This window comes from Erinaceus europaeus, chromosome 10, assembly GCF_950295315.1.
Source record: "Erinaceus europaeus chromosome 10, mEriEur2.1, whole genome shotgun sequence".
Classification (NCBI taxonomy): Eukaryota; Metazoa; Chordata; class Mammalia; order Eulipotyphla; family Erinaceidae; genus Erinaceus; species Erinaceus europaeus.
Window position 1 is genome coordinate 81,388,901 of NC_080171.1, and position 23,495 is coordinate 81,412,395.

General features: G+C 39.7%; 1 protein-coding gene across 4 annotated transcripts in view; it reads right to left on the bottom strand.

The window, feature by feature from the left end:
* FKBP15 (FKBP prolyl isomerase family member 15) overlaps positions 1–23,495 on the bottom strand; it is a 78,814-nt gene that overhangs the window by 26,487 nt on the left and 28,832 nt on the right. For all 4 annotated transcript variants that reach the window (XM_060199968.1, XM_060199967.1, XM_007526736.3 and 1 more), the window contains exons 9-17: positions 20,932–21,078; positions 17,358–17,500; positions 14,156–14,213; positions 13,018–13,122; positions 8,369–8,471; positions 7,838–7,944; positions 2,868–2,982; positions 2,430–2,539; positions 2,030–2,137 (exon numbers count right to left, since the gene is read on the bottom strand). In XM_060199968.1, coding sequence (XP_060055951.1) covers positions 2,030–2,137; positions 2,430–2,539; positions 2,868–2,982; positions 7,838–7,944; positions 8,369–8,471; positions 13,018–13,122; positions 14,156–14,213; positions 17,358–17,500; positions 20,932–21,078 — 996 coding nt within the window. The remainder of the gene's footprint in view (positions 1–2,029; positions 2,138–2,429; positions 2,540–2,867; positions 2,983–7,837; positions 7,945–8,368; positions 8,472–13,017; positions 13,123–14,155; positions 14,214–17,357; positions 17,501–20,931; positions 21,079–23,495) is intronic.

Sequence of the window (23,495 nt, forward strand, 5' to 3'; positions counted from 1 at the left end):
CCATTTTGTTGCAAACTTCATCTTTTCTAACAGCTGAATAGCATTTCTACACATACTGTGTATATAGCACATCTTTATCCAGTCATAGATCAACAGGTATTAAGGTCATCTTAGTTGCTATAAAGAATACTCGTGTCAGTCATTATTAAATCAATTTTAAGAAAGCAGGAAAGGAACAAAGAAAGAATGCTACAATAAACACTGGGTGCACATAACTCTTGAGTTAATGAGTTCATATTTGTGGGGTATGACAAAATAGAATTACTGGATCATAAACTAGTTCTATTTTTTTTTTTTTCTTTCAGGAAAGTCCACAGAGTTGCAAATAGTTGCATCAACTTATAATCCCATCAGCAGTATACAAATGTTCATTTTTCCCCCCTAACCTAGACATCACTGTTGTCATGTTTGTTTTAACCAGAACACTGCTCTGGCTCATGCTGGTGCTGGGGATTAAATCTGGGAACTTTCATGACTCAAGCATATAAGTTTTTTTTACATAAACACTATGCTTTCTCCCTAGCCCCTGTTGTCATTTGAAGGAAGAATTCTCACAAGTGTGAGGTAATACCTCACTATGTTTTCTATTGGTATTTCCCTAATAAAATAAGTGATGTGAACATTTTCCATGTACTTGTTGGTCATCTGTATACTGTTGGAGAAGTGCATATTTGTCTCTGCATACTTTTAATGGGAGTGCATGTGATTTTTTTTGAGTTGCATGAATTCTTTATGTAATTTATATATTGGACATTGATCAAAGATACCATATGTAAATATTTTTGCCTACTCAGTAGGCTGTCTCTTCATGTTTAGGTATATGTTGTTATTGAGAAGTTTTATTTGATATACCAATTTGTTTATATTTGCATTCTTTTTTCCCCTTGCTATTAGGGTTAAGTTCCCAAAGACATTGCTATTGCTAACATGGGATATAGAATCTATTTTATTTTCTATGTGTTTTTATGATTTGGGGGTCTTATATCCAAGTTTTTAATTTATTTCATATCTGTGAATAAAGTTAAAGAGTGGTCTTGTTTCTTTTTTAATTTACTTCTTTTTTTTTTTTTTTTAACAATGAGATTTACTTATTTATTTTACTAAAGCATTTACCAGCTTTGGCCTATGGTGGTGTGGGGAATTAAACTTGGGAATTCGGAGCCTCAGGCATGAGAGTCTCTTTGCATAACCATTATGCTATCTACTCCCCATTCTTTTTAAAGTTTTTTTATTTTTAACATTTTTATTGGAGGGAATTAATGGTTTACAGTAAATACAGTTGTTGGTACATGTGTCAAATTTCTCAGTTTTCTGCAAAACACTCTCACCTCTAGCCTTGGTCTCCCTCCATCATCATGCATGCTCCTCTCAGAGTCCTTTACTTTGGTACATTTATTTAAGCTTTATTATTATTATTTATTTATTGGCTAAACACAGGAAGAAACTGAGAGGGAGAGAAAGACAACAAGGGAAGAAATAGAGACACCTGCAGCACTGCTTCACCACTTAAGAAGCTTCCCCCCTGCAGGTAGAGACTGGGGGCTTGACCATGGGCCCTTGTGCTTTATAATCTGTGCACTCAATCAGGTGTACTACTACCTGGCCCAAGAGTGATTTAGTGTCATTCTTTTACATGCAGCTATTCTGATTTTCCAAGGCCAATTATTGGAAAAAAAAAAAAAACTGCCCTCTGTCCATTCTCATTCCTCCTTTATAACAGATTAAGTATCAATATATGTGTAAGTTTATTTCTGGACTCTCAATTCCATTCCTTTAGTTTGTGTGTCCATTTGTGGTTCATGATCTTACTACTGCTTTGTAATATAGGTAAAGTCAGGTTAGGTGATATCTTTATTTTTCTAATTTTGTCAAGACCGTTTCAGTTATTTAGGGGTCTCTTGTGTTTCCACATAAATTGTAATGTTTTTGTTCTATTTACTTAATGAATATAATTTTTAAAGTGGAATAGAGATTTTAAAGTGCAGTAGAAGGGACAGACCATAGGTATTCTTTTCTCAATCACCTTTACCTGAATAATTCGCTGAATGTTGCTCATAATCATACTTGTTTCCATTGTAACTGACATACTGGGGATGAGCAGGGAATTTCCAGCACTATGCTTCTGTAACTCTTCAACCTACAAAGGGATGCCAGAAAAACCTTGATAAATTTTTAGGTAGATAAACAGAATTTACCCAAGATGTGACCACATTTTTTAGTGGAGTGAGTTTCTGAGGCAATGTTTAATGCTAACTATTCTTCAATGAAAATAGGTACTATGCTGCCAGAAAAGAGGGGGAGAGAAAAGAAAAACTAACTACTAACAACTATGAATTCAAGAAATGAAGGGAAAATGTTCCTGTAACCCTGGTTATTTCTTGCATTGTATCCCATTTCTACTGCTACTTTCAAATAGCCCCAACCCTCACCTTAGTCATGAGATGATCCATTTTATCAGCCACTTTGCTGACAGCCATGCGAATTTCAGTGTTATGCTGCCTAGCTTCAGTCATGAGAAATGAAGCCATATCACCTGATCCTAAACAGACACAAGTCAAAAAGAAACTTAGAATTCTGAAGCAGAAGATGACACATGTGGGAAAGCCAATATTTCTTTCAGCAGATGACATGAGTTAATAATTCTAAATACTAGAAAACACTATGAGTGATTCATACTGTCGGGAGAAGAGATGGGACAATGGAATTCTAATGACAACAGTAACTAAGCTATGGTTCTATAAAATGCATCGAGGGCTAAATGATCCACAACTCAAGCATGTCCTCTTCAGTTTGCCATGGTACTGGCAGTTCAGATTGCTTTCCAAATTTCCTGTCTCTATTGATCCAGATGCCGGAACATTTCCTACCTGGAAAATGTGGAGATTGAGAGAGTGGTGCTGGATACAGGGGTTGCACAGGCTGTAGTTGTGTGGTGATGGTGGATGCCTGGGGATAAGGGTATGCTTGCATACCTGTGTAGGACTGAGATAAATGCCAAATTAGATCTGACTACTAAAACATACACGTCACAAAAGTAAGAGAAGGCTGTCTCAGCATACTACACAGTCCTCTGGTAACATGACTAAATTAAATATGAATTTATTCCCCCACCATTGGGCCTACTTAGTGTATCATAACATTTGTTTTATTTTTTAAAAATATTTATTTATTCCCTTTTGTTGCCTTTGTTGTTTTATTATTGCAATTATTATTGTTGTTGTTGCATAGGACAGAGGGAAATGGAGAGAGGAGGGGAAGACAGAGAGGGGGAGAGAAAGATAGACACCTGCAGACCTGCTTCACCACCTGTGAAGCAACAACACTCCTGCAGGTGGGGAGCCGGGGCTCAAACCAGGATCCTAATGCGGGTCCTTGGGCTTGGCGCCACGTGTGACTAACCCATTGTGCTACCGCCCAACTTCCATTTTATTTATTTATTTATTTTATTTATTTATTTATTCCCTGTTGTTGCCCTGGTTGTTTTATTGTTGTAGTTATTATTGTTGTCGTTGTTGGATAGGACAGAGAGAAATGGAGAGAGGAGGGGAAGACAAAGAGGGGGAGAGAAAGACACCTGCAGACCTGCTTCACAGCTTGTGAAGCGACTCCCCTAAAGATAGGGAGTCGGAGGCTCGAATGGCGATCTTTATGCTGGTCCTTGTGCTTTGCGCCACATGCGCTTTATCTGCTGCGCTACCACCCAACTCCCATTTATTTCATTTATTTTTTACATTTATTTAGCCCCTTTTTTTGCCCTTGTTTTTTATTGTTGTCGTCGTCGTTGGATAGGACAGAGAGAAATGGAGAGAGGAGGGGAAGACAAAGAGTGGGTGAGAAAGATAGACACCTGCAGACCTGCTTCACCACTTGTGAAGCGACTCCCCTGCAGCTGGGGAGCCAGGGTCTCTAACAGGGATCCTTACGCTGGTCCTTGTGCTTTGTACCACATGCGCTTAACCTGCAGCGCTACCGCCTGACTCCCTATTTTATTTTTAAAAGTATATTCTTTAAAAAAAAAGAAGATTTGTTCATTATGAGGAAGAGAGAATGAACCATAGTATCATGTAGTGCCAAGGGTCAAACTTAGGGTCCCATGTGTTCAAGTCCTATGCTCTATCCCTACATAACCAGTCCAGCCACTGTTTAAGAAAATTTAAAACTAACCCTAGTTTTCACAGGTAATATGACAGGTATTCATAGGTTCCAAACTAAGTCTACATGTTTCCAAATGATACTTTTTCTTTACTAGATTCTGATGCTTATCTGTGCAAACAAGTACTTCCTTTTAAATTTATTTTACTTGATTTTATTTTGATAAAGCAGAGAGAAATTGAGATGGAAAGGAAAAACAGAGTGGGAGAGAAAAAGATAATCCTGCAGCACTACTTTACCACTGTGGAGCTTCCCCACTGCACGTGGGGACCAGGGTCATTTACACAAACGGCCTTCAAGCTAAATGAGCCAGCCTCCAAGTCAGTGTAAGTCCACAGGCTAGCTAAATAACCTCTCTGTGTGAACCTTCTTTGTTCTGCTTGAAAAATACCCAGGTCCTTGGTGTATTGTAACATGTGCACTCAATCAGGTGCACCACTGCTTGGTCCCCTGAAACTTTCAATTTCCTCTTAGTCCGGCCACTTCAACTATAAAATGAAAATAACAATGCCAGTTCTTAGGGACATTATGTGAACTAAATGAAGTTATATATAAGTACCAGGGCCGGGCAGTGGTGCACCTAGTTAAGCATACATATCACCAAGCACAAAGACCTGAGTTCGAGCCCCCACGCCCCACCTGTAGGGGGACACACTAAACAAGTGGTAAAGTAGGTTGGCAGGTGTCTGTCCCACTATTATCTAAATTTCTCTCTGTCCTATTTAATAAAAATTAGAAAGAAAAGTGAAAAAATGGCCACTAGGAGCAGTAGACTCACAGTACCCGACTGAACCTCAGCAATAACTCTGGAGGAGGAGAAGGAGGAGGGCAAGATAAGGAAGTCCTGATTACTTTAGTGAATTGAAAGAGCACCATCCTTTCCATATATATATATCCACCCAAATGCTGGTAAATTAGTAACTGACAAAATAGTAAACATTCAATAAATAGCAGTTAACATTTTAGTAGTGATGGAATTCCTTGAATAAAGGAAATCCAACTCATTTCCAGGGATAGGCTCTAAAGTCCCAGGTTCAATCCCCCACACCACCAGCTGAACAGTGCTCTGGTTAAAACATATATATATATATAATTTTTTTTTTTAATTGGGAGACAGGCAGTAAGTAGCGCAGTGGGTTAAGTGCTCATGGCGCAAAGAGCAAGGACCAGCGTGAGGATCCTGGTTAGAGGCCCTGGCTCCCCCCACCACCTGCAGGGGAGTAACTTCACAAGTGGTGAAGCAGGTCTGCAGGTGTCTATCTTTCTCTCCCCCCCTCTCTCTTCCCCTCCTCTCTCCATTTCTCTCTGTCCTAACTAACAACGACGACATCTATAACAACAATGAAAAACAACAAGGGCAACAAAAGGGAGAATAAATAAATAATTTTAAAAAATATTTTAATCAACAGGATAGTATTTTTGCATTAGGAAGTTGGGAGAGGGCAAGGTGAGACTTCGATCAACATCATTTTCCTCCATTAATCACCACGTAGGTGAAGGGCTATTGTCACCAGGCATATCTCTCTATTTTATAAATTTAAATTCTTTATTGAGGAACTTTTGATTTACAAGACTGCTATTGTCATAGACGTACCATTTCACATTGCCCTAAGATAGTTGTCAGCACACTTAATCCACCACCAAATTGTCGTTTCTTTTAACCTTAGGGAACTGGAGCCCCAGCCTTCTTTTAACTGTCCCCTGACTCCCCACTTTATCAGTCTTTCATATCACAAGGAATACATCTATACATCAAATGTGCAAGGGCAGAAGAAATCCAAGCAAACAATCAGCAGAGACACACAAGGCTACAGGCGATGTTGGGCAGTACACCAGCTTCCCCCTGCTTATCCCTGCAGTCTATTTACATAACCAGTTACCTAGGAACTGCCCTGCCTGCAGGGCATTGGTTTAATCCCCACTGGTTCAGGATGTCTTTTTGCTCTGCCCCCTCTTGTAGTCACCCTGATTTCCACCAGTCTCTTTTCCCGCCACCCTCTCTATGTCACATCCTGTTTCCACCCTACTTGGCAAGTATATATAGCTGCTCTTCTGTTTTAACACACTTGGGATTGCCTTCCGGCTCTAAGAGTTCCAGAGTCTATCCCTCTCCCACGCAGCAGCCTAGGTTGGCTCCAGTTGAGTTCTCTCCAACCCAGGGAGCACTTGTTCGGGAAGAAGCACCCTCAGGCTATCCCGGCAAGCCACTACCTTCTATAAAAATAGAAAAAATATATATGTATATACCCTATTTTTGAAGAAATCACTTTAGAGGATATGTTAGACCAGAGTATCTATAAGTAATTTTTTTTTTAATTTGGTAGGCTATTTTTGGATCTGAGAATGGTCAACAATAACATCATATAAATTAATAGTAACAGAGTCCCCAGACCTAAACAAATAAAACTATCATATAGTAAGACTCTACTTTCAGAGAGTGTGGGTGGGGGGTAGGGGTACATGGAGCAAGGGGAGACTGTAATTAGGTAGCAGTGTCCCCTGTATTTTCTATATAGCCCCCACCCTCAGCCCTCAGCCATTCAACTATGCAGAGTGAAGAATCTTGGTTTATAGGCTGTTTAAGGGGGAATGCAGAAGACTTGAAAATATCCTCAACTAGGCATGTGTGAAAAGGAAGGTAACAGTGAAAGAGTATTGTTTGTCAGCTCTGTACCACATGCTTTACTTGTTCCTACATTTATTTAATCTTCACAACAACCTAATGGACTAGAGAGATTGCTCATTGGGCTTGAGCTCCAGCACCACATGGAACATGCTATGACACCAGATGGAATTCCGGTATGGTGGTGTTTCTCCTCCTATCTCTCTATCTGAAATAAGTAAACAAACGAGGAAAAACAGGCCTGCATTGGTAAAATCATGTTTACGTGAGACTCCACTTCAATCCTTAAAAAACAACATTCAGGGGAGTTGGTGGTAGTGCAGCTGGTTAAGCGCACATGGTGCAAAGCACAAGGACCAGCATAAAGATCCCAGTTAGAGGCCCCGGCTCCCCACCTGCAGGGGAGTTGCTTCACAAGCAGTGAAGCAGGTATACAGGTGTCTTTCTCTCACCCCCGCCCCGTCTTCCCCTCCTCTCTCCATTTCTCTGTCCTATCCAACAAAAATGACATCAATAACAACAACAATAAAATAACAAAGGCAACAAAAGGGAATAAATAATTTTTTTTTAAAAATTGAAAAAAAACAACAACAAAACATTCAGGGAGTTGGGCGGTAGCGCAGCCGGGTTAAGAGTACATGGTGCAAAATGCAAGGACCAGAGTAAGGATCCCAGTTTGAACTCCCAGCTTCTCACCTGCAGGGTAGTCACTTCACAGGCAGTGAAGCAGGTCTGCAGGTGTCTATCTTTCTCCCCACTCTCTGTCTTCCCCTTCTCTCTCCATTTCTCTCTGTCCTATCTAACAATGACGGCATGAATAACAACAATAGTAACTACAATAACAAGGGCAACAAAAAGGGAAAATAAGTAAATTAATTTTAAAAAGTTTAAAAAAAATTCAAGGTAGGTAATCCTTACCTTATTTAGAGATAAGAAAGGGGAAAATTATAAATTCTGGTTGTCGAGAAATGTTACTGTAAAAATTATGCAAGAAAAAGAAGAGAGGACTAGACCCATAACAAATTGCAGCTTCTAACTGATATAGTGTCAAAATGTTGTTACCTGAAAGGATTGGGCATTTCCAGATACAGCTGGGTGGGAATCAAGAGGTGCAATGGGCATTAAGGCAGCAGAGGGCACTTGGAGGCCAGAAACAGATGGTGAATTTGCTAAAACAAAGCAAGAAGTTGTCACTATTATCCATCCTTCATTTCTGTTAGGAGTCTAGACTAGCACCTCACATACAAGCATGCTCCTAACTTCACCTTCATCACATTATTCTCCCCAAAACCAACTATACTAGATTCCTAGCAGTAGACCAGTGCAAGAAATGAGTGTTTTCAGTCATATCAGACTCAGTCCTAGAACCCCATCAACTGAAAGGAAGTGCAGAATTACACATCAAGATGTTTTACAGGCTGAGTGCTGATTTCCCAAACTGTGTCTGCAAACACCTCACCTAAGGACAATCTGAGGGGTTTTATATGCTAGTCTAGTATTCAGCTTTAAAACAATGAAGTCTAACAATTTGAAAGCACACTGATGATAAGTCTGGTGCTGATCCAAGGTCAGCATTTCAGAAAGCTCCCTTACCTTGTGAGGTTGTCTGTGGTAATACTGGATGGGTTGACTGATGTGAGGGTTGAATAGATGGAGCTGCTACGGGCTGCCCAACTCCTCGATGAGCATTCACATCCTGTAACAGGCCCAAACATTACTTCTGATATCTAGGTATATAGGTCCTTATCTAAAGACAGGCTTGTTGTCCTCTGTAAGCCTATTTACTGTGGTTTTTAAGCAAAGAAGGGAAAGGAAAGGCAAGCAAAATACAAGAGTTTAGGGTGAGGATTATGGAAAGAAAGCACTCCGTGATGTACAAAAGAGCCCTCTTCCAGTCCAGAAGTGGTGTAGTGGTAAAGCAATGCCTTCCTATGCACAAAGCCCTGGGTTTGATCCCCAACACTACATGGGAGCACTGTGGACAACAGTGAGGGAATTGTGTGTAGAGAAGTGGTACTTTGGTGTGCCTGTCTCATTCTGTCTTAAAATACAGAATAGAATTTGGGCCAGAGAGGCTGCCCAGTAGAAGCCTTGGGTTCATTCCTCAGGACTGGGGAAAAAAAAAAAAATCGCTTCAACTGGAAGTGACTATACTTAGCAAAATAAATAAAGAGATGAAAGATAACTACTGAATAGTTTCACTCAGACATGAAATCTAGAGAACTGATACACATAAACCTGCAAAAAACAAACAGAAATAGGGCAGGAGACATAATGGTTATGCAAAGATACTCTGAGGTCCCAGGTTCAATCCCCTGTACTACCATAAACCAGAGTTGAATACTGCTATGATTTAAATCAAAAGAAACAAATAAACAAAATGTAAAAATTTTATAAAGGCCCAAAATACACAGTTTCTAAGACTTTATGAGAACCATGGTGGTTATCTTTGGGAAGTGGGAAGGTTATGGCACAACTTTGGTGGGTTCAGTGTGGAATCATATATGATTCTAAGCTACAGCCTTGTAACCCACTTTAATTACACACCAAAAAAAAAAAAAATCCCTTCACAGCCCAAGAGGTAGTGCAGTGGGTAAAGCATTAGACACTTAAGCATGAGATCCTGAGTTCAATATCCAACGTCATGACGTATGTCAGAAATATATAATAGAAAAAAATTTCATTCTATAAATCATAAAAGAATTAAAATTGGTACATTTACTTAGACATTATAAATTGTCAGTGTTTACTGTTTGAAGTTGTTAACCTGACTGTTTTCTAGAATGTATAATTTTCTAGACCCTAAGAATGATTGACTCTGTTCCCATAGGAAATGGGTCTTTTGCAAGGAATCTCAGGGTTTGATCCAAGCTCTGCTTTTCTGCCAAATAGCCTCAATGTGCTCAGCAAAACACAGAGTAAAATTTACTGTGCCTTATTATAGTTTTGAACAATATAGTTTTAGAATGCTTTTCACACAGTCCTTTTCATAAAAATTAAAGCTCAGTGAAATAGCTCTCTTGTATAGTTTCTTCTTCCTCTTTTTTTTAAATCAGTGTTTTCATATTCATATGCAGAGAGACAGGACACATTGAGGTTTTGTTGTTGCTGTTTGTTTTGTTTTGCCTCCAGGGTTATCGCTGGGACTCGGTAAGAATCCACTGCTCTTGGAGACTATTTTTCCCATCTTGTTGGCCTTGTTGTGGTTTTTATAGCTGTTGTTATTGTTGGATAGGACAGAAAGAAATCAAGAGAGGAGGAGAAGGCAGAGAGGAGGAGAAAAAGATAGACATCTGCAGACCCGTTTCACCACTTGCAAACTGACCCCCCTGTAGGTGGGGAGCCGGGGGCTCAAACAGGGATCGTTAGGTCAGTCCTTGCACTTTGCGCCATGTGCGCTTAACCTGCTGCGCTACTGCCCAGCCCCCTTGGATAGTGTGCTTCTTTGCCACACAACCCAGGTTTAAGCCTGATCCCTACCACATTGAATGAAGCTCTGGTGCTATAGTCTGTCCCACTACATACCATCTATCTCTGTCTAAAAAATAAGTAAATAAATTTATTTAAAAAAAATTAAAGCCATGTGCTTTGTACCATAATTTCAAACAGTTATTTTATAAACATCTTTCTGATTCACACAAGGAAAACAAAAACTTGAGACAATTTACATTGCCTATGATATACTAATCTATAGTTGAAAAGCTTAACTTTTCTAAAGTAATTTTTCTCCATCTAAACTACTTTTATTTATCTATTTATTATTGGATAGAGACAGAAGGAAACTGAGAAAGGAGGGGAAGATAAAAAGAGAGAGAGACAGAGATACCTGCAGCACGGCTTCATCACTGGTGAAAATTTCCACCTTCAGGTGGGGTCCAGGGGCTTGAACCTGGGTTCTTGCAATGTGTGTGCTTAAGCAGGTGTGCCAGCACCTAACCCCTCTGAATTCTCTTTTTTCTTTGGTTATCTCTGGAGCTTCACCACTCCAGATAGACAGACAGACAAACAGAAAGTTTCCTTCAATACAATAGGGGCCAGGCTCATTTCTGGGCAACACATGTGGCAAAGCAGCACACTGTTCAAGTGAGCTAGTTTGCAGGCCTGAGCTGAAATTTCTTTAACATTCCTTTATTTCCCTTCTCTTGATATTCTCAGGAATACATTAAGTATTTCTGGAAAAGTTTCCCATTTTTACACCACACATCTAATATATATATAACAATAGAATAAAAGGAACTGTGGCAATTCAACATCATAGAACACAGGTAATGTTTTAAGGTAATGTTTCAGGATAGCAAAACAGCTTACCCAGACAATGTACATACTTGGCCTTGCTCATGAGTTTCCACTACACTGGAGGAAACTTTGGTGCTATAGTCTATCTATCTATCCATCCCAGTCCAGAGTGGTGAAGCCCAGGCAAAGGCAAAAAAAAAAAAAAAAAAAAAAGAATGTTTTCCTTTTATTTATATTATTGATACTAACATAAATGTTCATGATATAATACCAACTTAAAAAACCAAGTTGCTGGGGAGTCAGGCGGTAGCACAGCAAGTTAAGCATATGCAAAGCCAAGGACCGGCTTAAGGATCCTGGTTCAAGCCCCCGGCTCCCCACCTGCAGGGGAGTCGCTTCACAGGCGGTGAAGCAGGTCTGCAGGTGTCTGTCTTTCTCCCCCCCTCTGTCTTACCCTCCTCTCTCCATTTCTCTCTGTCCTATCTAACAATGACGACATCAATAACAATAACCACAACAATAAAAATAAATAAAATTTTTTTTTAAAGTTGCTAAGTAGATATGCTCTTAAAATCTTACAATGCTATGAGCCAACAATAACCACTTTTTAAAAGGACAATGAAGGTAGGGGTAGATAGCATAATGGTAATGCAAACAGACTCTCATGCCTGAAGCTCTAAAGTCCCAGGTTCAATCCCCTATACCACCATAAGACAGCTGAACAGTGCTCTGGTTTAAAAAAAAAAAAAGTAGGGTGGTAGGATTAAGCAACACATAAAGAAGAATGCACTTTGTGGAAAAGTAGTACATTATCCAAGTAAGCTATTTTACCAGCTTTTGAACTTTGTGTTTGGTTATTTTTTTCATTATAATTTGTTATTCTATGATAATTAGAACTAATAAATTTACCTTCTCAAATTTATTTTACTTTCATGAGAGAGAGATCAGAATACAACTCGGTTTAAGTTTATGTTGGTGCCAAGGTCTCTGGAACCTCTGGGACTTCAGAGAGGCAATGCCTGTGCTCTAACACACTGAGCTATTTTTCTGGCATAACATTAAAACTTTAAAAATAATTTTGTATTATCTTTATTTATTGGATAGAGACAGCCAGAAATTCAGAAAGAAGGGGGGGGGAAGAGACAGAGAGATGCCTGCAGCCCTGCTTCACACTTGTGAAGCTTTCTCCCGCAAGTGGAGACAGGGGGCTTGAATCCGGGTCCCTGTGCACTGTAATGTGTGCAGTTAACCAGATGCAGCACTCACTACCTGGCCCCGCATTAAAACTTTCAATAAAATTTTTTAATTCCTATTACAGAACACTAAAATTGATCCCCCAATCTATCCTTTTATTTAATCTTTTTAAAAATATTTTACGGGAGCCAGGTGGTTACGCAGCGGGTTAAGTGCATGTGCCACAAAGCACAAGGACCTGTGTAAGGATCTCGGTTCAAGGCCCCAGCTCCCCATCTGCAGGGGAGTCACTTCACAGGCGGTGAAGCAGGTCTACAGGTGTCTGTCTTTCTCTCCCCCTCTGTCTTCCCCACTTCTCTCCATTTCTCTCTGTCTTATCTACCAACAATAACACCAATAACCACGACAATGTTAAACAAGAAGGGCAACAAAAGGGAAAATAAATAAAGAAAATTTAAAAAAATATTTTATATATTGATTAATTTACCAGATAGATACAGAGAAAAACTGAGATGGACGGGGGAGATAGAGGAAGAGAGACACCTGCAGCCCTGTATGTGAAGACCAGGGGCTTGAACCTAGATCCTTGTATATAGGTGTCCTCAGAATTTTCAATTCTTTAAAATGTGAAATTAACTTAGAATCTTTCTAAGAATAAAATAATTATAAAAAAAGAAACCTTTTTGTAATTTTTTTCAAGAACAATGCTTTTGATTTATATCAGTGTGAAAGAACTATAAAATTCAATCTCTTTTAAGTAGATCAATTCAACTGAAAAGAGATGGACTTATAATACAGCAAGAGGGACATACTTCAGTTTCTGAGTTGGGATCCAGCTGTAGTGGAAAGATGGGTAACATGGGTTGGCCCATTTTAGCCATCCGAGAAATCAACTTGGCCTTGACAGTATCAGGATTCTGAAAAGAGAGGAAAGTCACAAGAATCACTGCAACAAATTCATCGCCTATAGCCAGCTCTATATTTTTGGAAGATATATCAAGTCCTTCAGCCAGTTCCTATGCCTTACTTATTTAAAACCATTTATTATAAAAAGTGAGAATTAAAGATTTCTCTTCTAGAAGCACACACTGGCAATTAATGATAGTGAAAAATAATTATCTTAAAAGAACCAGGTAGTTTCACATATATTACTTCATTTCAATCAAATCTTCCTACTAAGCATAATTATTCTGATTTTACAGATGAAAAACTAATATATACATTAAGGGACAGGAATATATTAGATAGCATCCTCTCAAAAGTATGGGGGCAACTCGGTGCATACAAATCAGAAAAGATCTAGGGAGAGAGGAAATAGGAACTCTTAAGTTAAAAATTCAGATTGGTTTAACTTAAGACTACAGAGCCAGTGCTGACTATGCACTAGTTCCGGTCCCAGAAGCTTCAACATCCATTAGTTGGACTGAAAGCTTCAATATCCATTAGCTGGTCTTCGCAGTGGAAAGTACATAGCCCTGAGGACGCACAAAATCTACTATGTGAAAAGGGAAATAATCTTAAACCCTACTTTCTAATTATTTTTAAGCCAAATAACATAAAATAACATTAAGTTTGCTACAGAAATTAACAATTATTTATGTAGGCTGAGCTTAATGCTTTACAAATATATTTCTAAGCCTCACAAGAAACATGTGAGAATATTCCCAATTTAAGTAGTAAAGAAACAAAAGATCACAGAATGTAGATAACTTCTTCAGGATCATATATTTAACAAGAATAATGACTGAAATCCAGGTCTGTCTATGCAAAAGCCCAGGCTAATTTATAATGACCACCAGATAAAGTGAAAAAGGAAAAACAAAACAAAAAAATTTATTTCTAACTTAAGTCAATAATTCTCAGAACTTCTCCCCCTCTAACTTACCATATTAAAGGTATATAAAATCTGCTAAAACACTGAGGGTGAGGGAAACAGACTCACATACTCACTGTGTTTTCTGAAAGCTGTTCACTGAGGGAGTTAGATTTGGTACGAAGAGCTGGCTCCCTGAAAGCAAGTTAAGACATATCCTGAGATAAAAACAAAATTCATAATCACGAGTCCAGACTATATTGGATAAACAAATTGTAGCTTAAAAGTCTGCCAATTAGTAGGGCACCAAAGTAAAAACCCTGGATTGAGGGTGAGGGTAGATGTTCACCTTCATGGGGTGGGGGCGGGGGAGAGAAGAGATGGGATATGATGTGATATGATGGGACACAGTCTTTTGGTGGTGGGAATGGTGTTTATGTACACTCCTATTAATTTGTAGTCATATAAATCATTATTTAAGTAATATGAGAGGGAAAAAACGGATTGAATGTCTCAAATTTCTTAAAGCACAGACTGAGTCTTTTTAATACATAGGCTGAGCCTTTGATATGTTGACTCTCTTAAAAGTTTAGTCCAGGGAGAACAGAAGCAACCGGTGGCACAGCTATATACAAATAATGTCAAAGGACATAAAATATGGTGATGGTGTGTATGATACAGCAAATTCTAACAAAGGGATTTTTCAAAGTTAACCCAAATGCCAAATAATGTGACTATAGAAGTAACTTTCTATTGTCTTCTTAAGCCCTAAGAGAGCAGGAACATCCCGCTTCCTCTATAGAGCCTATATTCCCCCCAGTCCTGGAACCTCTGGGGTGGGGCTCACTTTCCTGCATGCTTCTCTCAAGTCATACCAAGTGATATTGCATCCGACGATCCCAACCTAATCAATGCAACGAGTACCATCTTAGCACGTTTCACTTCAGACTGTGTCCAGAGACGTCAGGCATGGAATGCCAACCCTTCACCCTCATTACTTGGGTGAGACCTTTCCATTCATAGTATTATCTAATTCCTAACAAAGTATTATCATAGTATTATCTAATTCCTAACATAGTATTATCATAGTATTATCTAATTCCTAACAAAGTCCCAAAACCTAGATATAAACCAGGTCCCGTAAAATAGAGCATATGTTCACATGTATCCATAAATTAAGGCAAAATATATACCTGAGAGCAAAATACACAATAGTCTATAGTGAGTCTGTATCAAGTTCATAATGAAATAGTGTCTACTTAGACTTAGATACCCTCCTCACCTACTTCCTATTAGAGTTCTCTCACTCACTCCAAAGCTAACCTTATCAAAGCAAGAACTGCAAAAGCTGAGTAAGGACAAGAGACTGGCATACTTTAACGATGACTCTTTAGTCACTATCAGGCCATTCCATCAGCTGGGGCCCTAATCCGGGAGTCCTTAGATTCCCAAACAGACATAATGGGTCTAGACGTCAAATAAATCCCTCTCTCCATTGTGACCGGTCATTTCTAACAGGGACAACAAAATAGACCCCTTTGTGGGCCCCACAGGACCTTGCCCTAAACCTGAATCAACAATGGTAGAGAATGTTCCATCTTTTGAAGGGAGGATGGAAAACATACTCTGTGCTATACCTGAGGAAGATGGGTTGATATTGGGGCAGCTTTGAATGTTCCTACTGATGACCACAGAATATGAGGTCAGATCTAGAGGGATGCAGAAGTCACACAGGATCCTAAGCTAATTATGGGCCCCAGATCACATCAAACGATGGGGTTTATAGTCAACAATATTTATACCCCTTTCCAATATTAGGGAGCTATTCTCTTCCCTGATCCAGCTTTCTGGTCCTTTTTCCAGTCATGACATCATCTCCTCAGACAATAACTTGGATCTACTGGCATATCAGATTTCAGGCTCAGGGGCAAAAAGAAAAAGGAAAAAAAAAAAAAAAACTAGTATAGCCACAGGCCCTTTGGAATTTAACTAAAATATGCCTACTAGCTATCTACAAAATGGAGGACCCTCCAACTCTTCATCTCCACTATTCCAGCCCCTTACGTCCATGATTGGTCAACAATTTGTTTGGCTTTGTATGTTAATTCTCTTGTCAACCACCAGGTTCCAGATGCTAGCATGATGCCGACCAGACTTCCCTGGACAGACAACCCCACCAATGTGTCCTGGAGCTCTGCTTCCCCAGAGCTCTTCCCCACTTAGGAAAGTAGAGGCAGGCTGGGAGTATGGATCGACCTGCCAACGCCCATGTTCAGCGGGGAAGCAATTACAGAAGCCAGACCTTCAACTTTCTGCATCCCACAATGACCTTGGGTCCATACTCAAGAGGGTTAAAGGAAAGCAATCAGAGGAGGGGATGGGATACAGAGTTTTGGTGGTGGGAATTGTGTGAGTTGTACCCCTTTTATCCTATGGTTTTGTCAATCTTTCCTTTTTATAAATAAAAATTTAAAACAGTCTGCCAATTTAATTTTTATAAGACAGAATTATAACTTTCTGAAAAAACATATAATTATTTACTTATTTACAGAGAGAAATCAAGAAAGGAGTTGGAGACAGACACCTGCAGCACTGCTTCATTGCTCGTGAAGCTTCCCCTCTGTAGGTGGAGACTGGTGTCTTGAACCCAGGTCTTTGTGTACTATAATATGTGCACTCAACAAGGTGCACCACTGCCCAGACCCCAAAATTATAACTCTTTTAAAATTTTTCATGATCTCTGAATGCTAGAAAAGATGGACAACTTCCCATACAGAGTTGTTATCGGGCTGGGGAGATAACATAATGGCTGTGCAAAAAGTCAGTTTCTGAGGTCTCAGAATCAATCCCCAGCACCATAAAAAGCCAGAGCTGAGCTGTGCTTTGGTAAAATTAAATAAATATAGTTAAATAAATAATTGCTATTTACCTTTTTTCTTGAGTATGTATTCTTTTTTTTTTTCTCTAATTTTCTTCTAGAGTTTGGCTAGTATTCTTAGTAGCTGAGTTAGAGCTCTTATAACATTATGAATTTTAATCTTTTGTCAGAGAAGCACAATGGAAGTTTCCCCTATTTCCTTCACCCCATTTTCCTTCAGTTACTTAGACTATTTTAGTTTTCAACTATATCCCAGTTTCTTAAGTTTTATTTCATATATGTATTTTACCAGAGCACTACTCAGGCATGGGGAATTGAACCTGGTACTATGAAGGCTAAGGCATGAGAGTCTCTTTACATAACCATTATGCTATCTACCCCCATCCTATAACCCAATTTCTTAACTCCTCTAAAGAATCTTTATGGGTAATAAAAGCCCTTGACAACTCCCATTATCTTACCCTGATTTGAAAGGCACAGATGTGGGTAATGACACAATAGGCTCAGTAGAGAGGTTGTCTCCACTCGGTATGGGAGAAGGAGCTGCAGAATCCCGGGAACTAACACTGTGGCCATCAGAGGTAGAGTCTCTAGCAAATTTCACCTAGGGAAAGACCAATCTGAGTTGAAACAGGCTATCAAGAAGGCATCTTCCCCCCTCCAACCTCTTTTCATTTTACTCATTCTTCATTGCACAAGACACAGTATCTGCTCACAAGCACAATCATATTTATATCTATCAATTGAGTGGAAAGCAATCTGGGGCTCTTCTTCTGGAGGAATGGAGGGTGAAGATGCTAGATTATTTTAATTAAACACAAGTTAATAAAACCAAATTTTATTACAGAAAGTATATCTAGTCATGATAAAATTTTAATGGGGGGGTAGGGTGGTGGCACACCTGGTTAAGTGCACACATCACAGTGCGCAAGGACCCGGGTTCAAGCCCCTGGTCCGCACCTGCAGGGGGAAAGCTTTGCTAGTGGTGAAGTATGTCTCCAGGTGTCTCTCTGTCTCTCTCTATCTCCCCTTTCCTCTCAATATCTGCCTGTCTCTATCCAATAAATAAAAAGTTAATTAGGGAGTGGTAGCACAGCATGTTAAGTGCACTTGGCATAAAGCACAAGGACCAGCATAAGGATCCCGGTTCAAGCCCCCGGCTCCCCACCTGCAGGGGAGTCACTTCACAAGTGGTGAAGCAGGTGTCTATCTTTTTCTCCCCCTCTTTGTCCTTCCCTCCTCTATTTCTCTCTGTCCTATCCAACAGCGACAACAGCAATAATAACTACAACAATAAAACAACAAGGGCAACAAAAGGAAATACATAAATATTCAAAAAAAATTTAAAAGATAATAAAAAAATTTTTCAATGGCACACACATTCCATTTCCATTCTCCAGAAAAAGAAAAAAATCACTTCCATTAATACTTCTAGAAATTTTCTAAGAGGGGTTTGGTGGTGGCACACCTGGTTGAGCACACATGTTACAATGCACAAGGACTCAGGGTTCAAGCCCTCAGTTCCCATCTGCAGGGGGAAGCAGTGCTGCAGGTGTCTCTCCTTCTCTATCTCCCCTGCCTCTCTTGATTTCTGGCTGTCTCTAGCCAATAAATAAGTTAATTAATTATTCTCTTTAAAAAGATTTATTTATTAATGAGAATGATAGGAGAGAGAGAGAGAAAGACCCAGACATCACTCTGGTACATGTGCTTCCAGGGATCAAACTTAGAACCTCATGCTTGAGAGTCTAATGCTTTACCCACAATTAGTTACTCAATTTTTAAAAAATATTTATTTATTCCCTTTTGTTGTCCTTGTTTTATTGTTGTAGTTATTGTTATTGATGTTGTCATTGTTATATAGGATGGAAAGAAATGGAGAGAGGAAGGGAAGACAGAGAGGGGGAAGAGAAAGACACACCTGCAGACCTGCTTCATTGCTTGTGAAGCAACTCCCCTGTAGGTGGGGAGCCAGGGGCTCGAACCTGGATCCTTATGCAGGTCCATGTGCTTTGCAACACCTGTGTTTAACCCACTGTGCTACCGCCCAACTCCCAATAAGTTAATAAGTTACTTAATTTAAAAAAGAAAATTTATATTAAAAAAAGAAATTCTTTTCTTTTTTTTTGCCTCTAGTTATCACTGGGACTTGGTGCCTGCACTATGAATCCACTGCGCCTGGAGGCTATTTTTCCCCCTTTTGTTGCCCTTGTCCATCACCATTGCTGTCATTATTATTGTTATTGTTGCTGGACAGGACAAAGAAATAGAGAGAGGAGGGGAAGACAGAGATGGGGAAAGACAGATACCTGTAGATCTGCCTCACCGCTTGTGAAGCGACTCCCCCACAAGTGGGGAGTCAGGGTCTTGAACCAGGATCCTTGCACTTTGCGCCATGTGTGCTTAACCCACTGTGCTACTGACCAGCCCCCCCCAAAAAGAAATTTTCTATGAAGATATGACTTTATATACTTACTTATATGACTATGAAAATATATGTATGTGTATGTGTTTGTACCACTATCCACACAATTTTGCAAGTTATTATTTTTTTCTATTTTTTTCCCTTTTGTTACCCTTGTTGTTTATCGTTGTCGTTGTGATTATTATTCTTGGATAGGACAGAAAGAAATGGAGAGAGGAGGGGAAGACAGAGAGGGGGAAGAGAAAGACTGACACCTGCAGACCTGCTTCACTGCTTGTGAAGCAGCCCCCCTGCAGGTGGGGATCCGGGGGCTCTTTCCGGGATCCTTATACTGGTCCGTGAGCTTTGCAGAACGTGTGCTTACCCCACTGCACTACTGCCCAGTCCCCTGCAAGTTATTTCTTTCATTTAATAGTAGAGTTCAGATATTCTTTAAGAACTACATAAATGGGAAGTCGGGCAGTAGCGCAAAGGGTTAAGCGCACGTGGCACAAAGTGTAAGGGCCTGTGTAAGGATCCCGGTTCAAGCCCCCGGCTCCCCACCTGCTGGAGTGTCATCGCTTCACAGGCGGTGAAGCAGGTCTGCAGGTCTATCTTTCTCTCCCCCTCTCTGTCTTCGCCTCCTCTCTCCATTTCTCTCTGTCCTATCTAATAACAATGACATTAATAACTACAACAATAATAATGAAAAACAACAAGGGCAACAAAAGGGAAAATAAATATTTTAAAAAATTAAAAAAAAAAAAAAGAACTACATAAATGGTGGTCCAAGAGGTAAGCACAGTAAGTTGAGCAACAGATGCATGTGTGATAAGATCCCGAGCATTGCAAATGCCAGATTGATTCCACAGATCTTTCTCTCTCTCCTTGTGCTCATGTTAATAAATATTTTTTAAAACAAACTACATAAATATTGACCCCATGCAAAAAAAAGATAACCTCTTAATAAATACTGAGGTTTTTCTGGTTTTTATTAAAAATAATGTGGCAGGAGCTAGGCAGTAGCGTACCTAGTAGAGAGTTACACTACTGATGACCCATGTTCAAGCCTCCAGGCCCTACCTTTGAGAGGAAGTTTCACAAGTGGTGAAGCCACCTGCCCCCTCTCTCCCTTTCTGTCTTTCACACCTATCAAAAAAAGAGAGAGAGAGAAGAAAAATGCAGAGAAAAAGGAAGGAAGGAGAGGAGGTAGGTAGGGAGGAAGGAAGGAGTTAAAAAGAGGTGGCAGCCCCAGTGATAATCCTAGTGGCAAAATAAAAGTATTGCAGAGGAAGGAAACTATATACCCATATTTATCTTCTTATCTAGATACCTTCGCATACTTACATGAATACTCTGTAAAATAAACTTTTAACCATAAAATTACTAAGGTAAAAGATACATATAGACAAAATAAAAAGGTCAGTGCAGATGTGATTTGCCTTGTCATGATCACTGCTAGACTCTAGAGAGTCAGCTGAGACTTAACTTTGGTCTTTAAATTTCCAAACTGTTGCTCTTAACAATATGTACATATAGCCTTTTAGAATTTGGTTTTCAGACATAATTATTCATTTTATTTAACTAGCAAAAAGGAATCATCAAGCTCAGCAAAGCATAATTTCACTTACCCGCCTAATTTCCACTTCAAACACCAGGATTGAGTCTGTTGATGGAGTCCATCCTATTACCCCTTTTGAGCCAGCAGCACAGTTTGGAGGGATGATAAGCAATCGCTTCCCTCCTTTTTTCATGCCCAGCATTCCATCCTCCCAGCCCTTCAAAGACCAAAGAGGAAAAACAGCACATCAGATACAAACTGCTCAGATACAAGATCATCTGATTTCATATACTCACAATTTCAGGTTTGGACCTCTAGAGTGAGGTCATGTTCATTTATTCCTCTCAGCATGTCTCCCAGACCAGTTAAAAGAATCTATACGGGGACTGGGTGGTGGTGCACCTGGTTGAGCACACATATTATAGTGCATAGGACCCGGGTTTGAGCCCCCAGTCCCCACCTGCAGGGGGAAAGCTTTGCAAGTGGTGAAGCAGGGCTGCAGGTGTCTCTCATCTCTCTCCCTGCCTATCTTCCCTCCTCCTCTCAATTTCTGGCTATCTCTATCCAATAAATAAATAAAGACATTTAAAAATTTAAAAAAAAAGAATCTATACACAACTGCTTCTAAATTTACTTGCAAAAAAAATCTAAGAAATCTAAGGTTGGTTGAAATATACTTGAGTAATGAGAAAAACTGGGAGAAATGGAAAGTGGCATTAAAAGAAATATCAAAGCTGTGAGTCAGGTGGTAGCGCAGCAGGTTAAGCGCAGGTGGTGCAAAGCACAAGGACCAACGTAAGGATCCCGGTTCAAGCCCCTGGCTTGAACTTGCAGGGGAGTTGCTTCACAGGCGGTGAAGTAGGTCTGCAGGTGTCTATCTTTCTCTCCCCCTCTGTCTTTCCCTCCTCTCTCCCTGTTTTCCCCTCCTCTCTCCATTTCTCTCTGTCCTATTCAATAATGACGACATCATCATCAACAATAATAACTACAACAACAATAAAAAAACAAGGGCAGCAAAAGGGAAAATAAATAATAATAAAAATATTCTTTTAAAAAAGAAATATAAAAGCTACCACATACTAAATATATTTTTCCAGGTGACCACGTTAAGTGGGTAAGTCCAGGTAACTTGTATTATGTTGCTTTGTGGGGTTAATTGTGAAAGCATGATAAGAGCATAGGGGAACTCCCATCATAAAAATGGAGGTCTGAAAAGATACCCCACCTGTCAGTTTCTTCCTTTCAGGGGTCGCCAGACTCAGTTTCCCCTTGTCAGTCTCCCCAAGCATCACAGGAACCTACACCCCCTAACACTTAACTCATTTCCTTGTTATAAACCAAATGGTTTGCCTGCTTAAAGTTCACTATAGCTCACCTGTTTTTGATCACATATACTCCATTCTGCCTTAAGCAGAAGGCCCTTCTTTCTATTTCCTTCACCTCCTCCTCCACTAATTCCTCTATCTTATCTCTCTGCCTTCAAGGCTCCCTTCTGTCTGCTTCTCTCTTGCCACTAATCACTCTGGAACTCCCCTTTACCACTATCAATTCTCTTCATTCCTTAGAACTTTCGCCATGAAGGTTCTGACCTTCAAAACCCACCACTATTGCCTCATGTGAAAAATGTCCTTTGTTCCCTTCTACTACTTAAACCCTGCCTCTGTACAATAAAATAGATAATTTGTGATTGAAATGGTCTCCTGGTCCTTTTTCTGTTGTTAGCCATTAGAGTTAACACAAGAGGCCAGTAACAAGGCTTACCTCTGCTGAGAGGCCACCCATGCGAGTGCCAGCATCTGGAGGTTAAGTGGGTAAGTCCAGGTAACTTGTATTATGTTGCTTAACATTCAAAATAACCTCATAAGGTCAACAGTGCTATCTCCATTTTACTAATGAAAAAACTAGAGCTCAGAATCATAGTTACTAAGTTGTTAGGCAAAGACAAAACACTGCAAGCTGTTTAACCTTAAGGGGGATGCCTTGTTTGCTATGGCTTACAGGGAAGAGTCTACAAAGGGTTTTTGGAAAATAAGTCATAAAAAGGGTCATGGAGGGACTGGGCAATGGCTCATCCAGTTAAGTGCAAATTTTGCAATATACACGGACCAAAGTACAAGGTTCTAGTCTCCACCTGCAGGGGGAAGCTGCACAAGTGGTGAAATAGTGCTGCAGATGTCTGTCTCTCTCCCTTTCTATCCTCCCCTTCCTTCTCAATTTCTCTCTGTTTCTATCCAATAAATAAGTAAATATTTTTTTAATTATGAAAAAAATCTTTTTTTCACATGAATAAATCAGAACCTCACAAAGCATCAATATGTCCCAATAGAATGATAACCCGTATGTGTAAAATACTTATTATTTTAAAAGACACTTTCAGGGAGTAAGTGTTAGCACCTAGTTGAACACACAAATTACTATGTGCAAGGACCCAGGTTCAAACCCCTGCTTTCTCCCTGTAGAGGGGATTCTTCTAATTGGTGAGACAGGTCTAGAAGTATCTCTATTTTCCTCTCTGCCTTTATATCTCTCCCTACACCTCTCAATTTCTATCTGTTTCATCAAATAAAGGGGTGGGGATGGAGGGAAGGAAAACTAGCTGCCAGGAGTAGTGAATTTGTCAAGCAGGCATTGAGA